General features: G+C 43.0%; 1 protein-coding gene across 1 annotated transcript in view; it reads left to right on the top strand.

The window, feature by feature from the left end:
• NIPSNAP3A (nipsnap homolog 3A) overlaps positions 1–18075 on the top strand; it is a 66388-nt gene that overhangs the window by 27169 nt on the left and 21144 nt on the right. The window contains exon 2 of the mRNA XM_077475190.1: positions 2387–2594. Coding sequence (XP_077331316.1) covers positions 2387–2594 — 208 coding nt within the window. The remainder of the gene's footprint in view (positions 1–2386; positions 2595–18075) is intronic.

The following is an 18075-nucleotide window of genomic DNA, read 5'->3' as shown; positions in this document are numbered from 1 at the left end:
AGGTAGGTGATAAATAGGTTGCCCTGGCCTAGCAACATTAGAATATATCTCTAGGAAGGGTGCCAATTTCCTGTGTTCTATCTGAACTTTAGGCGGTTCTGCTGTTTCTGCACTTAGGGGAATGGGGGGGGTCATCCATATATTTTCCCTGTTTTGTCTTGGTACATTTTCATTAGTAATGTGTAAAGGTCAGGATGTTAGCTGGAAGTTCCCTTTTTGGAGATATTGTATTATGACAGAAGTGTATCATAACTTGTAAACTATTGGACGTGTGGCATGACAGAAGTTGCATAAGGACTGGTTCACACCAGAACACGGTGTGGGGAAAATCACGTTCCTTGTGCGTTTCCCGCACCACACTCAGAACACGCTGCTTTTGCGATCTGCAGCACGTGCCAATGTATTAGTGGCACGCCAAATGTAGGTTGCAAACCCAGTGCATTTGTGGGCATCAGATTGCATAGTACTGCAGTATCATGTGATTTGGAGCAGTGCATTTTTTCAAAGTAGTGCATACACTACGTTTTCAGCATTACAGTGCGACTTGCATGCAAATGAGCTGCAAAATCGCACTACATGGGAACATGCAGGAATCGCCCTAATGGTTTGTCTCAGTGCTGTATATTTTCTTTGTATCTATGTTTCACATAAAACGAATTTAACCACTTGCCTACTGGGCACTTAAACCCCCCTCCTGCCCAGACCAATTTTCAGCTTTTGGTGCTCTCACACTTTGAATGACAATTACTCAGTCATGCAACACTGTACCCTAATTAATTTTTTTCTTTTTTTTTTTTTTTTACCCCCACAAATAGAGCTTTCTTTTGGTGGTATTTGATCACCTCTGGGTTTTTTGTTTTTTTTTGCGCTATAAATGAAAAAAGACCGAAAATTTTGAAAAAAAATGCATTTTTCTTTGTTTCTGTGATAAAATTATGCAAATTATTAATTTTTCTTCATAAATTTTGGCCATAATTTATACTGCTACATATCTTTGGTAAAAAATAACCCAAATTAGTGGATATTATTTGGTCTTTGTGAAAGTGAGAGTCTACAAGATGTGGTGCCAATCATACAAAACTGATCACATCTGATGTACTCATTTCTTGTGACCCGAACAAGCCAGGAAAGTACAAATACCCCCCAAATGACCCCTTTTTTTGAAAGTAGACATTCCAAGGTATTTAGTAAAAGGCATAGTGAGGTTTTTGATGTTGTCATTTTTTTTCCCACAATTCTTTGCAAAATGAAGATTTTTTTTATTTAATTTTTTATTTTTTTTCCACAAAATTGTCATTGTAATAGGTTATTTCTCTCACATGGCATGTGTATACCACAAATGATAACCCAAAATAAATTCTGCTACTCCTTCTGTGTATTACGATACCACATGTGTGGGACTTTCACAGCCTGGCCACTTAGAGACCCAACATGCAGGGAGCGCTGTCACATGTTCTAGGAGCATAAATTACACATCTAAATTGTTGACTACCTATTACACTTTTGAAGGCCCTGGAGCACCAGGACAATGACACGTGGCACTGATGACTGATGCCACTAATACGGGGCACTTTAGACACGTGACACTGATGATAGCGCTAATACGTGGCCCTGATGACAGGTGGCCCTAATACGTGGCCCTGATGACAGGTGGCCCTAATACGTGGCCCTGATGACAGGTGGCCCTAATACGTGGCCCTGATGACAGGTGGCCCTAATACGTGGCCCTGATGACATGTGGCACTAATACGTGGCCCTGACGCGTGACCCTGATATGGTACTGATGACAGATGGCACTTATACGTGGCACTGGGGGCAGGTGGCAGTTTATTTTACTTTTTTTTTTTTTTTTTTTTTTGTAACTTACGGCCACTCCAGCCGTTCATCTCTCCCTCCTCACGCGGCCTCTGTGTGAGGAGGGAGAGCGGCGCTGAGAGATGATCTCATATGTTTACATATCAGATCGTCTCTCATTGGACACTGATCGTGCTGTAAACGTCTGCTATGATTGGCCCTTTACATTGATCTGTGACTGGCTGTGTCCAGGGGAAACGGCCAGCACAGAACTTCTGAGAGCGCGCATTGCGGAAGTAAATAGGAGGACGGTCTCCCGGCAGGTAGCGTCCGCGCTGTAGCCGTCTTTCGACTATAGCGTGGGCACGAAGTGGTTAAAAAAAAATACACACATTGTATTTGCAATATGTGATTCACAAGTATATTCAAACCAGTCCTTGCACTGCTTTGGGTGCATTGATAAAGAAATGACCACTGGAAGTTTGTATTTTCAGAACTGCTTGTCTTTACATTTAGTTACTGTATGTTTTGGGATATTTAGTATTTATGTCCTAAAGATTCCTTTTTTAAATGCTTTTTCTTCTGCCTTTAGGCTAACGCAGCATTTGCAACAGGCCCACGTCAACATGACACAACTTTCTATGAATTCCGCACTTACACTATCAAGCCTTCATTGATGGCAGAATTCGTAAAGCTTTCAAATGAGAACTTTCATATACGCATGGCACGTTCAGAAATGATTGGCTACTGGACTTATGAATTGGGTGGTCTGAATAAGGTGCTTCATATATGGAAATATGGTAAGTCTCTGTGGAATGTATATAATCTGTAATAGAACGTCCTGTGTGCACTGGTCTTTCAGTGAGGCTTGTTTGATAAAGATACTATACTATAAAAGTTCCAAGTGAAGTGGATGCAGAAAGTAAAGATTTTTGCAAGTTGTAGTTCCATCTGTTTGTCTTACTACCTTGGCCTATAAAGTGTACTTGTGACCCAGCCATTGTCCTGTGTAAAAGACGTTTAATTTCTTTTGTCTGGAGTGAGCTAGCATTGCCCTGTTGAATATCATACACTTTCTTCATCGAAAATTCTTCGTTTGATTTAAAAAAAAAAAAATGTTTCACTACGGCGGAGGACCTAGTGAGGACTTGGGTAATTTGGGCTTTCTTTTGGTGGTAAATGGTAATGGATATCTCCTCCCTTTCTTCTTTTTATTTTTTTTTATTTAGCTGTATATTTCTTGCTACTACCATAACATTCCACCAAAGAACAACCCAATATAAATGTGCCTGCTCCCGCAAATCATAGTGATACCACATACAGTATCTCACAAAAGTGAGTACACCTCTCACATTTTTGTAAATATATTATATCTTTTCATGTGACAACACTGAAGAAGTGACGCGTTGCTACAATGTAAAGTAGTGAGTGTACAGCTTGTATAACAATGAAAATGTGCTGTACCCTCAAAATAACTAAACACACAGCCATTAATGTCTAAACAGCTGTCAACAAAAGTGAGTACACCCCTAACTGAAAATGTCCAAATTGCACCCAATTAGCCATTTTCCCTCCCCGGTGTCATGTGACTCATTAGTGTTACAAGTTCTCAGGTGTGAATGGGGATCAGGTGTGTTAAATTTACTCTCTTACTGGTCACTGGAAGTTCGACATGGCACCTCATGGCAAAGAACTCTGAAGATCTGAAAAAAAAAAGAAATTGGGGCTTTTACATAAAGATGGCTCAGGCTATAAGAGGATTGCCAAAACCCTGAAACTGAGCTGCAGCACGGTGGCCAAGACCATACAGCGGTTTAACAGGATAGGTACCACTCAGAACAAGCCTTGCCATAGCCGACCAAAGAAGTTGAGTGCACGTGCTCAGCGTCGTATGCAGAGGTTGTATTTGGGAAATAGATGTATAAGTGCTGCCAGCATTGCTACAGAGATTGAAAGGATGGGGGGGGGGGGGGGTCTGCCTATCATTGCTTAGACCACAGACCAGACCACACACTGCATCAAATTGGTCTGCATGGCTGTTGTCCCAGAAGGAAGCCTCTTCTAAAGATGCACAAGAAAGCCCACAAACAGTTTGCTGAAGACAAGCAGACTAAGGACATGGATTACTGGAAGCATGTCCTGTGGTCAGATGAAACCAAGATAAATTTACTTGTTCAGATGGTGTCAAGCGTGTGTGGTGGCAACCAGGTGAGGAGTACAAAGACAAGTGTGTCTTTCCTACAGTCAAGCATGGTGGTTGAAGTGTCATGGTCTGGGGCTGCATGAGTGCTGCCAGCACTGTGGAACTAAAGTTCATTGAAAGAAACATGAATGCCAACATGTACTGTGACATACTGAAACCAAGCATGATCCCCTCCCTTCGAACACTGGGCCACAGGACAGTATTCCAAAAAAACTACCCCAACACACACTTCCAAGACGATCACTGCCTTGCTAAAGACGCTGAGGGTAAAGGTGATGGACTGGTCAAGCATGTCTTCAGACCTAAACCCTATTGAGCATCTGTGGGGCATCCTCAAACAGAAGGTGGAGGAGCGCAAGGTCTCTACCAGCCACCAGCTCTGTGATGTCGTCATGGAGTGGAAGAGGACTCCAGTGGCAACCTGTGAAGCTCTGGTGAATTCCATGCCCAAGAGGGTTAAGGCAGTGCTGGAAAATGATGGTGGCCATACAAAATATTGACACTTTGGGCCCAGTTTGGACATTTTCAATTAGGGGTGTACTCACTTTTTTTGCAGTTTAGACATTAATGTCTGTGTATTGAGTTATTTTGAGGGGGCAGCAAATTTTACACAGTTTAAAGCTGTACACTCACTACTTTACATTGTAGCTGTGTCATTTCTTCAGTGTTGTCACATGAAAAGATATAATAAAATATTTACAAAAATGTGAAGGGTGTACTCACTCTTGTGAGATGCTGTATGTGTGTTGTTTGTATCTGTAGTAGAGCCCAGAAACAGTGCATTTTAGGTAGGATCAAAATGTACACTGACACTGAATTAAAAAAAAAAAAATTCTGCTCAAACTATACTGACCTTGACCTTTTGAACATTACTCGACCCAAACACTAACCCTGGCCCTGACATTTTTATTTTTCTCTCTTCAAAGAGAGAGAGGGATACAATGTATCTCTCCCCTCCATTCAGAGAGAGGGAAAGCAGGGGTGGGAGTCAGTGACTGCACACTTTGATAGCCAAGCGGAGGCTTCCACAGCGATCAATTGACCTGGAATCAGGATTTCCAGGTCCAGAGGCTCCTGGTGAGTCCCTGGTTTCTATGCTGGGAGTACGCTGTGCAGTGTGCTCCCAGCACAAAGACAGATACACATATATGCGGCCCCACAGAAAAAAATCCCAGTCCATTGAGGCTGCATATATGCGTAACTGTCAGTGGGGAGAGGTTAAGGTCAGCAGAGGGAAGCAGGAAGTGCTCTAGAATTTCCTGGTAGAGTGTAGCCTTTACAACCACTTTAAAGTATGGCTGAAACAGCAAATCATTGTCAACTATTTTAATTATCGATTAGTTGCTTCGATTACTGCACGCACTTTCCTGCCTGCCTGTCAGCTCTGCCTCTGCCCAAGTGTTCTTTCTACAATCCCCTGTGTACAAGCCGGCGCTGCTGTATACCTCTCTCATAGGGAGACAAGTGCTCTGTCATAGGTGTCAGTTTGAGCAACATGACATATGACAGGATACTGTATATGACAAGGGGACTGTCATGCATAATATTATATTACAGTCCTATCAGCAAAATAGTATTTTAGTGTGTGTGTATGTGTGTGTATATATATATATATAAAATCTATCTATCTATATCTCTCTTCCTCAGATAATCGTATTATGTTGTGGGTCTGCTACACACACACCTTCTTTTTGTTAACTAATGTGTAGTGCATTACTGATCAAAAATCATGCTAATTTTCAGCACCATGGCAGGAAAATGCCATGATTGTCCAAATTTACACATCACTGTGGGTGCTTTTTACTAAAGGCACATCCACTATGCACTACAAAAGTACACCTGAAACTGCACTTGGAGTGCAAAGTGGAGTTGCCTTTAGTAAATTGCATTCCTTCTCAGCACAAACTCAAATTTGACTACAAATACATTTTAAGCCCAATGAAAAAGGAAGCCACACATTGTTAAGAATTCAACTTTTTAATACAAGCACATTCATATGTGCGTTTTAGTAAAGGTTTTTACAACAAACCAAGATATTTTGGGTATCCAAAACCGAGTTTAATCATACTTGGTTTTTACTTGTTTTTTGGTGTAAACAGGCATGTATCAAACCGTTAAATACAGAACACAGGAACTTACAAAGTTCAACTTGGAAAAGTGAAGACAATATCAGACATGAGTATGTACAAACTAGGCTGATATTGCCTTCATCACATGGGGTGTGACCCCTGAAAAATCCAAATTTGGAAGATGCACACAGTGTGTCAACATGTGCTATCTCCCATCATGGGGGATCAATGTACATGCTTTGGGGCTGCAACCCCTTAATCTCAGACACATGCGCATGTTTACACACTCTGTGCATCTTCCAAATTTTTATTTATGCAAAATACAACATTTTTATGTTAAAAAGCAAAAATAAAACCCTATCTAGTTTTTTCGTTTTCACACTCTCCCCAAAACATCAATGATGATCTTAATTTTATTTTTAACGTCATTGATGTTTTGTTGTACAATTTGCAAATCCCTATTGCACCCCATTATCTCCCCGATCAAGATCTGGGCACTTTCACTGGTAAAACGGGAATCTTCTTCCACATCACCTACAAAACAAAGCAAACACACCATGTAATCCAAATATGGTGATATACATTGATGAGCTTACCGGAAGCTGTGTTCTCCGACACTCACCTGTTGTGGTGACAATTTGTCCAACCTCCACAATCTCTCCTTCCTCCTCCTGCTCCTCGGTTTCTGCTTTAGGAAGTTGGCCTTCTTTGGGAGGGGTGTGGTCCCTGGTGTCCTCATACTTGCCGAGTCTTCTCTCCCCTATGAGAATGTAAACAAAGATTAATTAGCACACAGAGGGCAGAAATAGGAATATGAAACATTGCTTGGAAGCGTTGTACAATTGTGTTTTTGGGCCGAGTTACAAGGTGAGAACATTGGGGACACTTTGTTAAGCTGGAATACTTCCCTGCAGAACAAGGTTTCATACGAACGAACGAAACCATGACCTTGAAAGTGGCCATTTTAAAATGCACAACATGAAATCAAAGCACATGGAGCATGTATGCAAGCAAGAATAATCATATGAACACACGACAACTACTTACTTTTTTTTTAAGAACACGCTTGATCCTTAGGTACTGATCGTGCTCCCTCAGTTTCAGGTCTGACCAGCGTTTTCTCAGTTGATTCTTGGATCGGTGTACCCCGAAATTCTTCAGAAGACTCTTCACAACTTTTATTCATGATCTTGGCCTTTCTGATATTTGGGTTTGGGTAAGGTCCATACTTCCCATCATAGTCGGTCCTGTTCAATATGTCGACCATCTCCAACATCTCTCTAAAAGACATATTTGAGGCCTTAAATCTTGTCTTCCTGGATCGGGACGTTTCAGGCTCCGGGCTTTCCTCACCCTCCTCCTCGTTAGTGGAACTATTATTAGTGCGCACCTGCGTTCTCTCCGCCATGTGCTCTCCCCACTGCGCGGGAAGCGAAGGGGCGGGGAATAGTCTGGAAAGAACGTCAGGGGCGGGCAGAGTTTCACGCATGCTCACTGTATATAAAACGCAACACGCGCGTGTCGTCCATACGATCTCGGAGGAGAGTGTGAGGCACGGACACGACGAACGTGGAAATGAAGGTAACATTTTTTACTTGGTGCTTCACTAGACTAGACTGCTTCTATCTAGGCCGATGTTGGGACAAGATTAGGAGGGTTTTTAATTGCATTATTAGTATTTGAGGGTTTGTCTTGTGTTGTGTCTTGCAGACAATATGGATCCTTTCACAAATGCAAACTTTATGGGGCTATTCATAGAACTGTACATGGAGATGCCCTGCCTGTGGCAGTTCCACAACAAGTTTTTTACTGACAGAACAAAGAGGAACGCAGCACTGGAGAAACTGCTTGCTTTGTTGTGGATCATGGTCCCCACGGCAGACATGGCCTATCTGAATGGGAAAATTGATGACATGAAGCTAACATATCCCAGGGAGAGAAAGAAGCACCTGGAGTCCTTGAGAGCAGGAGATCCAGATGCTATTTATTACCCCAGGATGGTTCACTTTGACAGGCTGCATTTTCTGGTAGACCAAGGGGTACCCAGGCCACCACTCTCCAGGCTTCCTTCAAGGCATCCTTCACCCCCAGCTGAGGCTTCTGATGTCCAACCTGGGCCTTCCAGGCAGCAACATGTGGTGGGGCCCAGCTTGAGACAGGTATTGCATTGTTGAACATATTTCTTGTGTTACATTTAATAATGTTAACTAGATGTTCTTATTGATCAGTAAGTTGTGATTTCTCAAAGTGGTTTACATATCAAGAGACAGTAGTGACCAAAAATGATTGGGACGGGAAAGAAAAATGCTGGGCTCAGAATGATAGTCTGTTCTATTTGGTAACATTCAATTTGCAAAAGCCAGGATCACAAAATGGTGTGATTGATGTGCAAAAAACTAAAACTATGTCCACTTTTCATACACAGGAAGACCTCAGTCGGGGGGGGGGGGGGGGCTGTGGCAAGTGGCAGCCAGGAGGTTGACCAACGCCCTCCTCCTTCTGCCCCAGCTACAGGAGCCCAGCCACAGCCTGGAAGGATGCCTGGTGGGAAGTGCCCAAGGAAGACGAGAGAGTGATGGCCTGGGTTCAGTCTGGTCTGCCAGAAGATGCAGCCTCTTCAAGATCCACATCCTGGGGACAGAAATGGCATCTGAATTTCCTGTTCTCTAGGACTTCTGGACCAGACTTCTCTCCCTGAGATATGTACTCCTCAGGCCACCAATTTTTTCTATTCGAATTTGTTCATGTCTGCCCTGGGGGCCAAAGGCTGCACCAAAGTTAAGAAGTTTCTCCAGTGCTGCGTTCCTATTTTTAGTTTCTAGCGACCAAAATAAAGGTTTTTTTTGTTTGATGAAATACTTGTGTAATGTGTTTTCCTTCCAAAAGTACAGTTTATTTGTGAGCAGGCAGGTACATTTCAAAAATACAAAGTGAAATAAATAACAAGGGGTACCAACACTAAACAACCTCCTGTAGATTAAAAAAGAAAAACAAAATATCAAAAATAGAATAATGTTGTAAGTTTACACACAAAAAAAAAAAACACAAAAAAGGAGAAAAGAGCAAAGTGTCTTTAAAGGAGATTTTCAGTAAAACCCCCAATAAAAACATCCAAAAAAAAAAAAAATTGTGTAGATGTGACGCAAACTAAAATTGTATTGCTGAAATGGTGAAAAAAGAGTAATGAAATCCGTTCAGGAGAAGTATGTGTGACTATGAGCATCAAAAGAAGTTCGTTCTTGCAGCATTGTACAGAACAAGAGAATGCGCTTGATGAAAGAATTTTTAACACTGCAGCGTGACGAATGTGCTATATCGATTACGAGCAGTAGTTTTACCTGAACGAGCGCTTCCATGTCGGAATTTGAATGTGAGCATGCGTGGCACTTGGTCCGATCAAAATTCTCTACACATGATCGGAGTATGTCCGACCGGCCCAGTTGGTCGGGAAATATTTCCAACATGTTGGAAAATTGGGTCCGACGGATATTCGGACAGAATCAGTCCGATGCATACCACACACAGTCGGATTATCCGACGGCACGGTCCGATAGGACACATTCCGACGGATTCTCCGACCGTGTGTACAAGGGCTTAGTGTTACTAAAACCAGGATTCACTATATCTGGTCTCCTATAGTACACAGTTCATGCAATTATTTTAGTAAATACCCTTTCTCATCAGCAGTATATAGCAGTCTTGTGACTTCTATTAGTGTCCGGCCAAGCACTGGCTAAAGCTTATTCAGTGAGGCTGCATGACCCCTGACATTCTCTGGACAGTGTAGATTTGCCCTGTGCTGATTACATGCACCAATTTAAAAAACAAAAACAAAAAAAAACCCTCTCTAGCAGTACATACCAAACTGAGCATGTGCGCAATGCCTCCCAGGGTTCTGTGCTATCAGCAGATGGATTGGGGACAGTAAAAGAAGGGGAGGATCAGAGAAGACGGGATCAAAGTCTTTTTACACAGTCTAGAGGATTAACCCCTTAGGTTCCACAGTGAGTATAACAAGCCTGCTTTACTGCATATACAGACTGATTTTACTGTTGTGGGTTTAGTAACACTTTTTAAGCTACTAAAGTTTGCCCTGTTTACTGTAGCTCTTGACACGTGTCTTTAACCACTTGCTTACTGGGCACTTAAACCCCCCTCCTGCCCAGACTAATTTTCAGCTTTCAGTGCTGATGCACTTTGACAATTGCGCAGTCATACAACACTGTACCCAAATTCAATTTTTATAATTTTCTCCCCACAAATAGAGCTTTCTTTTGGTGGTATTTAATCACAGCTGGGGTTTTTATTTTTTGCTAAACAAAAAATATGGAAAATTTTGGAAAAAAAACCCCATGTTTAATAGTTTGTTATACAATTTTGCAAACTGGTAATTTTTCTGCTTCATTAATATGTGCTGTTGAGGCGGCACTGGTAGGCACTGTTAGGCATAGTTAAAGCGGCACTGATGGAGACAGATAAGTCTGTACTGATGGGCACAGATAAGGTGACACTGATGGCTACTGATAAGATGGCACTGGTAGGTGACACTGATGTGTAGCACTGTTCTTCAGGCACTGATGTGGGCACTGACAGGTGGCGCTGGAAGGGCACTGGCATGCGGCACTGTTGCCTACTGCTAGGTGGAACTTGTAGGGGGCACAGGTGGGCACTTAGGAGTCTCATAGACTCGCTCACGATTGGGGCGATGTCAATAGACGTAGTCCTGGCAATGCAGGTCCGTGCTGTAGCTGTCATTTGGCTATAGCACGGATCTCAGGTGGTTAAATTAATAGAAGCTCTTTTTATATCGCACAAAAACCCTAACTACTACTACTAAACTGGGAGGACTGTAACGGTACCAAGAAATAAAGTATCAAATATGTATTACAAAAGATAAAATCATTGAAAACTTGAAAGTGTACACATGTGACACAAAGATAACATCAAGAAGGCACAAAACCAATCTTCCTAGTGTTGATGCCCAACAACCCTGCTGCAGTGGGGGATGGAAAAATCTGCTGTGGTTTCGACGCAGGTTGCTCTTTCATGGGACCAAGCCGCTTCTTCAGGAAATATCACGCAGTCGAACACTAAAAAGATGAAGTGTGTGTGTGTGTGTGTGTGTGTGTGTGTGTGTGTGTATGTATGTATGTGTATATAATTTTATATTGTATAAAAACAAATTCTAGTTACAATCACATTATGTCAATCAATATAATGGCTCGAAGGTCTATTGCCACATACCTCAAGGTTTATACAAAACAAGCAATAACCGGAGTCAAAATCCATTGTCTTCATACAGATAGCTGCTGCCACCATCTGGTTAGATGGGACAGTCCACACACAGCCTTTTGAAAAAACAAAAACAAACATTTAATGATATTTGAAATTGATATATTTGTGATTTTCATATAATATCTAAAGAGGTATCCCCAAATCGATAAACACTTAGGGGGTTATTTACGAATGGCAAATCCACTTTGCGTTGGAAGTGCAGTGGCTCTAAATCTAAGGGGAAGCTCTGCTGATTTTATCCAATCATGTGCAAGCTAAAATGCTGTTTTTTATTTTCCTTGCATGTCCCCCCTCAGATCTACAACGCCTTTACTTCCAAGTGCACTTTCAATGCAAAGTGGATTTACCTTTAGTAAATAACCCCCATAGTGTGAGGGATTACGTATATTGTGGTGTGGTATACCCTAACATTTACAAACTACACCCCTACTCTCCAGTTTGGAAATGGTCCACTAAGGTCATTAATGTTGCTTAGAAATATTGGCAACAATCGGGATACGCCCACCCTTCTAGTACCCCAATCACAAGGATAATATAAAAAAAATCCCACAAGGGGATAGACTTTGCATACCTAAGTTGCTGATGTTCAAGCACACGCACGTTTCTGATGAATATTTCATAAGAAATATAGAACAGAGTAGACAACCAAGTGTCACAAATGGATGTTCCTCACTGCAAAAAATGACTCCTCTTCCTCCTTAGGTCAGCCTTCACTCCTTGCTCGTTATATGCTTGCTGACAATCACATATAGAGCCATCTGTTATTGTGTACAGGTGAGGAAACAGGGAGGAGCTCACGTAGATGGATCCATGAATGCGCGCCAGAGCTGCACAGACCCACCATAGAGACCTTGAACTGTCAAAGCCATCAGCCCAACCCAGATCCATAGTACTGAACCAGCTGGCAGGTGCAAGCATTTAAATACATAGAACATACCCATACTCTGTGTATGTGCCTTGCTGTGTGACTGTAAGACATTATCATCATTACTGGATGGCAGAAGCTTTCCATTTATACATTGAGACCATGCACATATAATAAAACAATTTAGCCAAAAACCAAAAAATACCAAATGCAAAAGAATTTTTAAAAATGAACGTGACAAACAAATTAATAACAACCCACAAGCCTCCACTAATGGAGTGAAAGGAGAAAGCCTCAGACTAGCCAAACTAGAGGAATTCTATACTATTGATATCAGGCATGGGATAAAAGGCAGAAAGTAGGACATTTATAAGAAAGGTTTATAGCATAGTTTAGTCCTGGTGATTGTGTTGCTGCTTGTAGCTTCCCTTTGTAGGATTAGGCGATCCCAATCGCCTCTTCATATGTCTGTGGATTCGTCCAAGAGTTTTGAACATATTCATCTATAGCAGATCGAGGCAATATAGGTAATGATAGATCATATAGGTGTGAAAAGAATTCTTTAAATTCCTGGGAGATATACGTTGGTAAAATTACCTTTTGGCCGTTCCCATTAACAACTTGGGGGCTATATCTTGACAGTTTATGTTCTCTAACTTTTCTTGCCAATACTTTCTGACATTTATCACCCGATTCGTAATTCACCTTATGGCAAAACTCTTCTTTCACCTTGTAGTGAAGCAAGTCGGTAATTTGCTTCCTCAGTATCGCCAAGTCTGTTTCCAAGTCTTATTAGGAGCATGTTTATGACTAGATTCCACAATCGCTAATTTATCAATTAAGTCAGCTGTTTCATTTGTTCTCGTTTAATACGAGCCCCATGCTTAATAAAAATACCTCTAAGAACTGACTTATATGCTTCCCATAAAATTCCTGGGTCACAGTTTGGTAGGTCATTCATCTGAAAATACATTGTCAGCTCTTTAGTCGCATCCTCTAAGCCCTTGTACACACGGTTGGACATTCCGACGGAAAATGTTTGATCGGACCGTGTTGTCAGATAATCCGACTGTGTGGGCTCCATCGAACTGTTTCCATCAGAATATCCAACAAAGTTTTAGAGCTGGGCTATAAAACTTTCCGACAACATGATCCGATCGGACTTTGTCCGATTGTGTGTAGAGAATTCCGATCGGACAAAGTGCCATGCATGCTCAGATCAAATTCCTAGACCAAAGCCTGAACGTAGTCCCGTCGTAACGAAATAACGTCATCACATTACATACGATCGGATTTTCCAACAACTTTGTCCAACTGTGTGTATGCAACACAAGTTCTGACAAAATCCGACGTATTTTGTTGTCGGAATGTCCGACCGTGTGTACAAGGGCTAAGACTTCTGGTATCTGTAAAAGACTTTCATTAAGTCGCCAGTAGCAATGTCTAGATGTCTGGGCTCCTGTCAGATCATAAGTCAGGAATACAGGGGCATGGTCTGACCATGTAATATTTCCTATGGATGTGGCCCGGACTGCATGTAAACAAGTATGGGGAATCAAAAAATAATCTATCCTGGTATAGATTTTATGTGGGGATGAATAAAACGAGTAATCTCGTTCCCCAGAATGTTGCAATCTCCATACGTCAATCAATTGAGCTTTATGAAATCATTTTGCAGTATGTTTCAGTTGGCTAGGAGGGATAGATGATACCCACGTGGAGGTATTTGTTGATAGTATCAAAGGTATATTAAAATCCCCTCCTAGTATTAACTGCCCCTCTGCAAAATCTAAAGGCTTCTCTAATGCCTCATCTAAAAACGAGACCTGATTTTCATTGGGTGTATAGATTGTTGCCAGTGTCATCTGTTTGTTCCCCATGAGGCCCTTTATATAAATATATTGTCCCGTAGGGTCTATCAATGATATTTGATGGCGCCAGGGTATTTTACTAGAAATTAATATTGAGACCCCTTTTGATTTAGCCATCAAATTAGTAGCATGATATGTAAACGGGTAGAATCTGTTTTGGAGATATTGAAGTCTGTCTGTCTTGAAAATGTGTCTCTTGAATAAAAGCTATATAAACACGGAAATGTTTCAGATCATGTAGCATACGTAGTTTCTCAGGTATGTTAAGACCCTTAGCATTCAGGGACATCACTACTATACTATCCAGTGCCATTTTTGAAATAAAGGGGAGGGAGAGAAGGAAAAAAAAAAGGGGGGGGGGGGAGCAGGAAGCAAAAGGGGAAAAAAATAAATAAAAAGGGGCAAAGGGAAGATATCACACCTCTTCTCCAATAATTACCCTCAGGAAAGCACCTTCTTCTGGTCTTACTGGACCATGTAGGCGCAGGCCTAACTGGGAGAGTGGTCTGAGATGTCTGAGCTGTGGCGCTCTCTACTTTTGCCCTCCAGTGAAATAAAAAAAATATATCTTTTACCAGTTTAACACAAAATTTCATTATTGCCCTTATTTCATTTATATCTATTTTATTTTACATAGGGGAGTAAAAAATAAATAACTAAAAATGAAAGTTGTGGAGATAGGGGGAGAGGAACAAGAAGCAAACTGAATTCAATAAAATATATAGTTAAAGGAAAACAGTCCAGGCAAGTCTGTTGGGCTAGACAAGAAAAAAGATGAGGGGCCTTTCCTCATGGTTAACAAGATGGGGTACCCCCACCGATATGTCCCCCCAGTTGCCTAATCTTGTCTAATAGTGGATGTAACAACGATCTCCTTTGCAAAGTATTCCTCAATATATCTGCTAATATTTTTATAGGAGATCCATTGAAAATAACCTCTCCCATCTCCCACGCCTTACGAAGAATAATCTCTTTATAGCGAAGCATACAATGTCTCTAGGTCTTTTTAAATCTGTGGAACGGGGACCCAGCGCTCTATGAACCCTCTCAAACTTGAGATCCTGAGGGGCCAACGATGGCGCCATTTGCTGGCATATTTTCAATACTATGGATTGTAATGTCTCCTCACCTTTATTTTCCGGGGACCCCCCTCGGCTCTAGATTGTTACGACGGCTCCGGTCCTCAAGCTGTTCCAGGTGCAGCTGTAATGCAAGATCCTGTCTGCTCCAGATTAGCCACACTCCTTTCCAACAGGGCTGATGCTGTTTCTCTAGTAGAGACCCTTTCCGCCAATGATTGTACCTCTACCTGGATAGCTTGAAAGTATTTACTATGCGTCTCCTCCACGCGCAGGATCAGCGTCTCCATATCAGCATGGATAGGTAATGCCTGAAGGAACGCTTTTAAGGGCCTTCATCTCTCCCTCCACGGTAGGTAACAGTACACCAACTTGCTGTCTTTACTCCTGTGTAGTCTGCTGTATGGTAGAAACACAGATAGTTTCTGTAGCCACTACAAGAGTTGACACTGGTAAAGCAGCCATTGCAGCTTTCGAATAGAAGGCAGACTGAGCCCCTGTCGTGCGGTTCCGTAGGATGGCGGATCTTGTCCCTGAAAAGTAGCTCTGTATCTCTGGCTGAAGTGTCGCTGTATGCTTTTCTTTTTCCTTCCCCCTTCTTGCGGTACTGGGAGGGCTGTTATATATATTTTATTTATTTTTAGGTAACATTTTATTGAAAAGAAGAGCATACACAGAAAGCTCAAATATTTCGTACAGAAATAAAATTTTGTTTAGAGACACCATATCACTCTTACGACTACCAAAACTTGCATGTATAGCACAACTTTCATACGAAAACAAAAATTCCATTATACAATTTCGAAGGGTATCCTATCTTTGTCTTGGGACCCGGTAGGGATGAATCTACTCGGTTAACACTGTTTCATCTTGTTACCGGGAATTACATTTTGGTTCCTGGGTTCATTGCTCTTCCGTCCCTTATTGGGGGACTGTAACTGTTGTGCGAGGGTAGATCAGCGTCTGGTGGGCAGAAAAGGTGGGGCGGAGGACTTTCTGTCTCCAGATCTGGGTATGATGTATCCCACTTATGAGGCTATAAGGATCTGTTTATCGGTTGCTATAGGCTTTAGTCGGTTGGAAACGAGCCGGGTCAACCCCAGTTTCTGTACCTAATGCGTTCTGTGTTGGGGTTTTTCAGGCAGAAGTATGGGAATTTAGGGGAGGGAAGAGGTAGGGGGGTGGAGGGGACCTGGGACAGGGTGGGCCACTGGACGGGGAAAGAGAGGAAGGGAGGAAAGAGAAAAAAAAAAGGGGGGGGGGAGGGGGGCACAACCTCCGGTGGGGGGGAAATGCCTACGTCGGGAGGGCTGTTATTTTACCGGCTAGATTGCTGGAGGGCATCAGGAGCTCTGATAGCACGTGTCCTCACTCCTCGTTCGTCTCCTGATCACGCCCCACCACCACTCCCTCTCCTCCCCAGGAACCGTTTGCAATTGTTGTCTCTATTCAAAATCGATGGTTCCCTATGGGAGCCCATTGATTTGAATAGAGGCCGCACCAGAAGTTGGATCAATGGGATGTGACTTGCGGTGTGGCTTGTATGCTGAAAATCTTGAGGGGGGAACCCAGGGAAAATTAAAAAAAACATTTGCGTGAAGTCCCCCTCCCCCAGGACGATACCAGGCCCTTCGGTTTGGTATGGATCTTAAGGGGAACCCCCACACCCAAAAAAATGGCGTTAGGGTCCCCCCCAAGATCCATCCCAGACCCTTATCCAAACACGCAGCCCGACAAGTCAGGAAAGGAGGGCGAGTGAGCGTCCCTCTCCTGGACCATACCAAGCCACATGCCCTCAACATGGGTGGGTTGGCGCTTTGGGGCAAGGGGGACCCTGCACCACCCCCCCACCCCAAAGCACCTTGTCCTCATGTTGATGAGGACAAGGGCCTCTTCCCCACAACCCTGGCCGTTGGTTGTCCGGATCTGTGAGCGAGGAGCTTATCGGAATCTAGGTGCCCCCTTTAATATGGGGGCCACCCACCCTATGTGAATATGTATTGGGTACATCGTACCACTACCCATTCACCTGGGGGAAAAGTGTCAATAAAAAAAAAAACCCACACTAACAGGTTTTTAAAGTAATTTATTAGGCAGTTCCGGTGGTCTCTTCCGACTTCTCTGCTCTCTCCGGTCTCTACTCCCGCTGTCCAGTGTCTTCTGCCGGGCTCCTCCACTATCTTATGCTCTCTTGCCCGCTCTTTTGCTAGCTCTTGCCTAGTCTTTTCCGTTGTCTTCTTCCCTCTTCTCTTCTTCCAATGTTGACTCACCGCTCTCTCCCTCTGTAATGCTGTGTACGTGGTGCGTAGCGATTTGTATAGGCATGGGGCGGGGTCACTGGGTGGCGTCATCCGGTGACCCCACCCCTTATGATGTCACCGTCCCATCATACCCTGGGAATGTGATGTCATAAGGGGCGGGGTCACCAGATGGCATCACTGTGCATGCGGCATTACAGCGGAAGAGAGCATCAAGTCAACATCGAGAGAAGAGGGAAGAAGACAACGGAAAAGACCGGGCAAAAGAGCAGAAGATAACGGAGGAGCCTGCCAGAAGAGGCCGGAGAGCACGGAGAAGTCGGAAGAGACCGGAGCTGTCTAATAAATTACTTTAAAAACCTGTGTAGTGTGTTTTTTTTTTTTTTTTTTTTTCTGACACTTTTTCCCCCAGGTGAATGGGTACCCCATACTCATTCACGTAGGGTGGGGGGCCGGGATCTGGGGGCCCCCCTTATTAAGGGGGGCATCTAGATTCCGATAAGCCCACAGACCCCAACAACCAACAGCCAGGGTTGTCAGGAAGAGGCTCTTGTCCTCATCAACATGGGGACAAGGGGCTTTGGGGTGGGGGGTGCAAGGCCCCCCTGCCCCAAAGCACTAACTCCCCCCATGTTGAGGGC

The sequence above is a fragment of the Lithobates pipiens genome, unplaced genomic scaffold (genome assembly GCF_037356315.1).
Source record: "Lithobates pipiens isolate NorthernLeopardFrog02 unplaced genomic scaffold, aLitPip1_a1.2 Scaffold_13, whole genome shotgun sequence".
Lineage (NCBI taxonomy): Eukaryota > Metazoa > Chordata > Amphibia > Anura > Ranidae > Lithobates > Lithobates pipiens.
The sequence above is the reverse complement of the archived record's forward strand: the minus strand, read 5'-3'. Positions and strand labels throughout refer to the sequence as shown.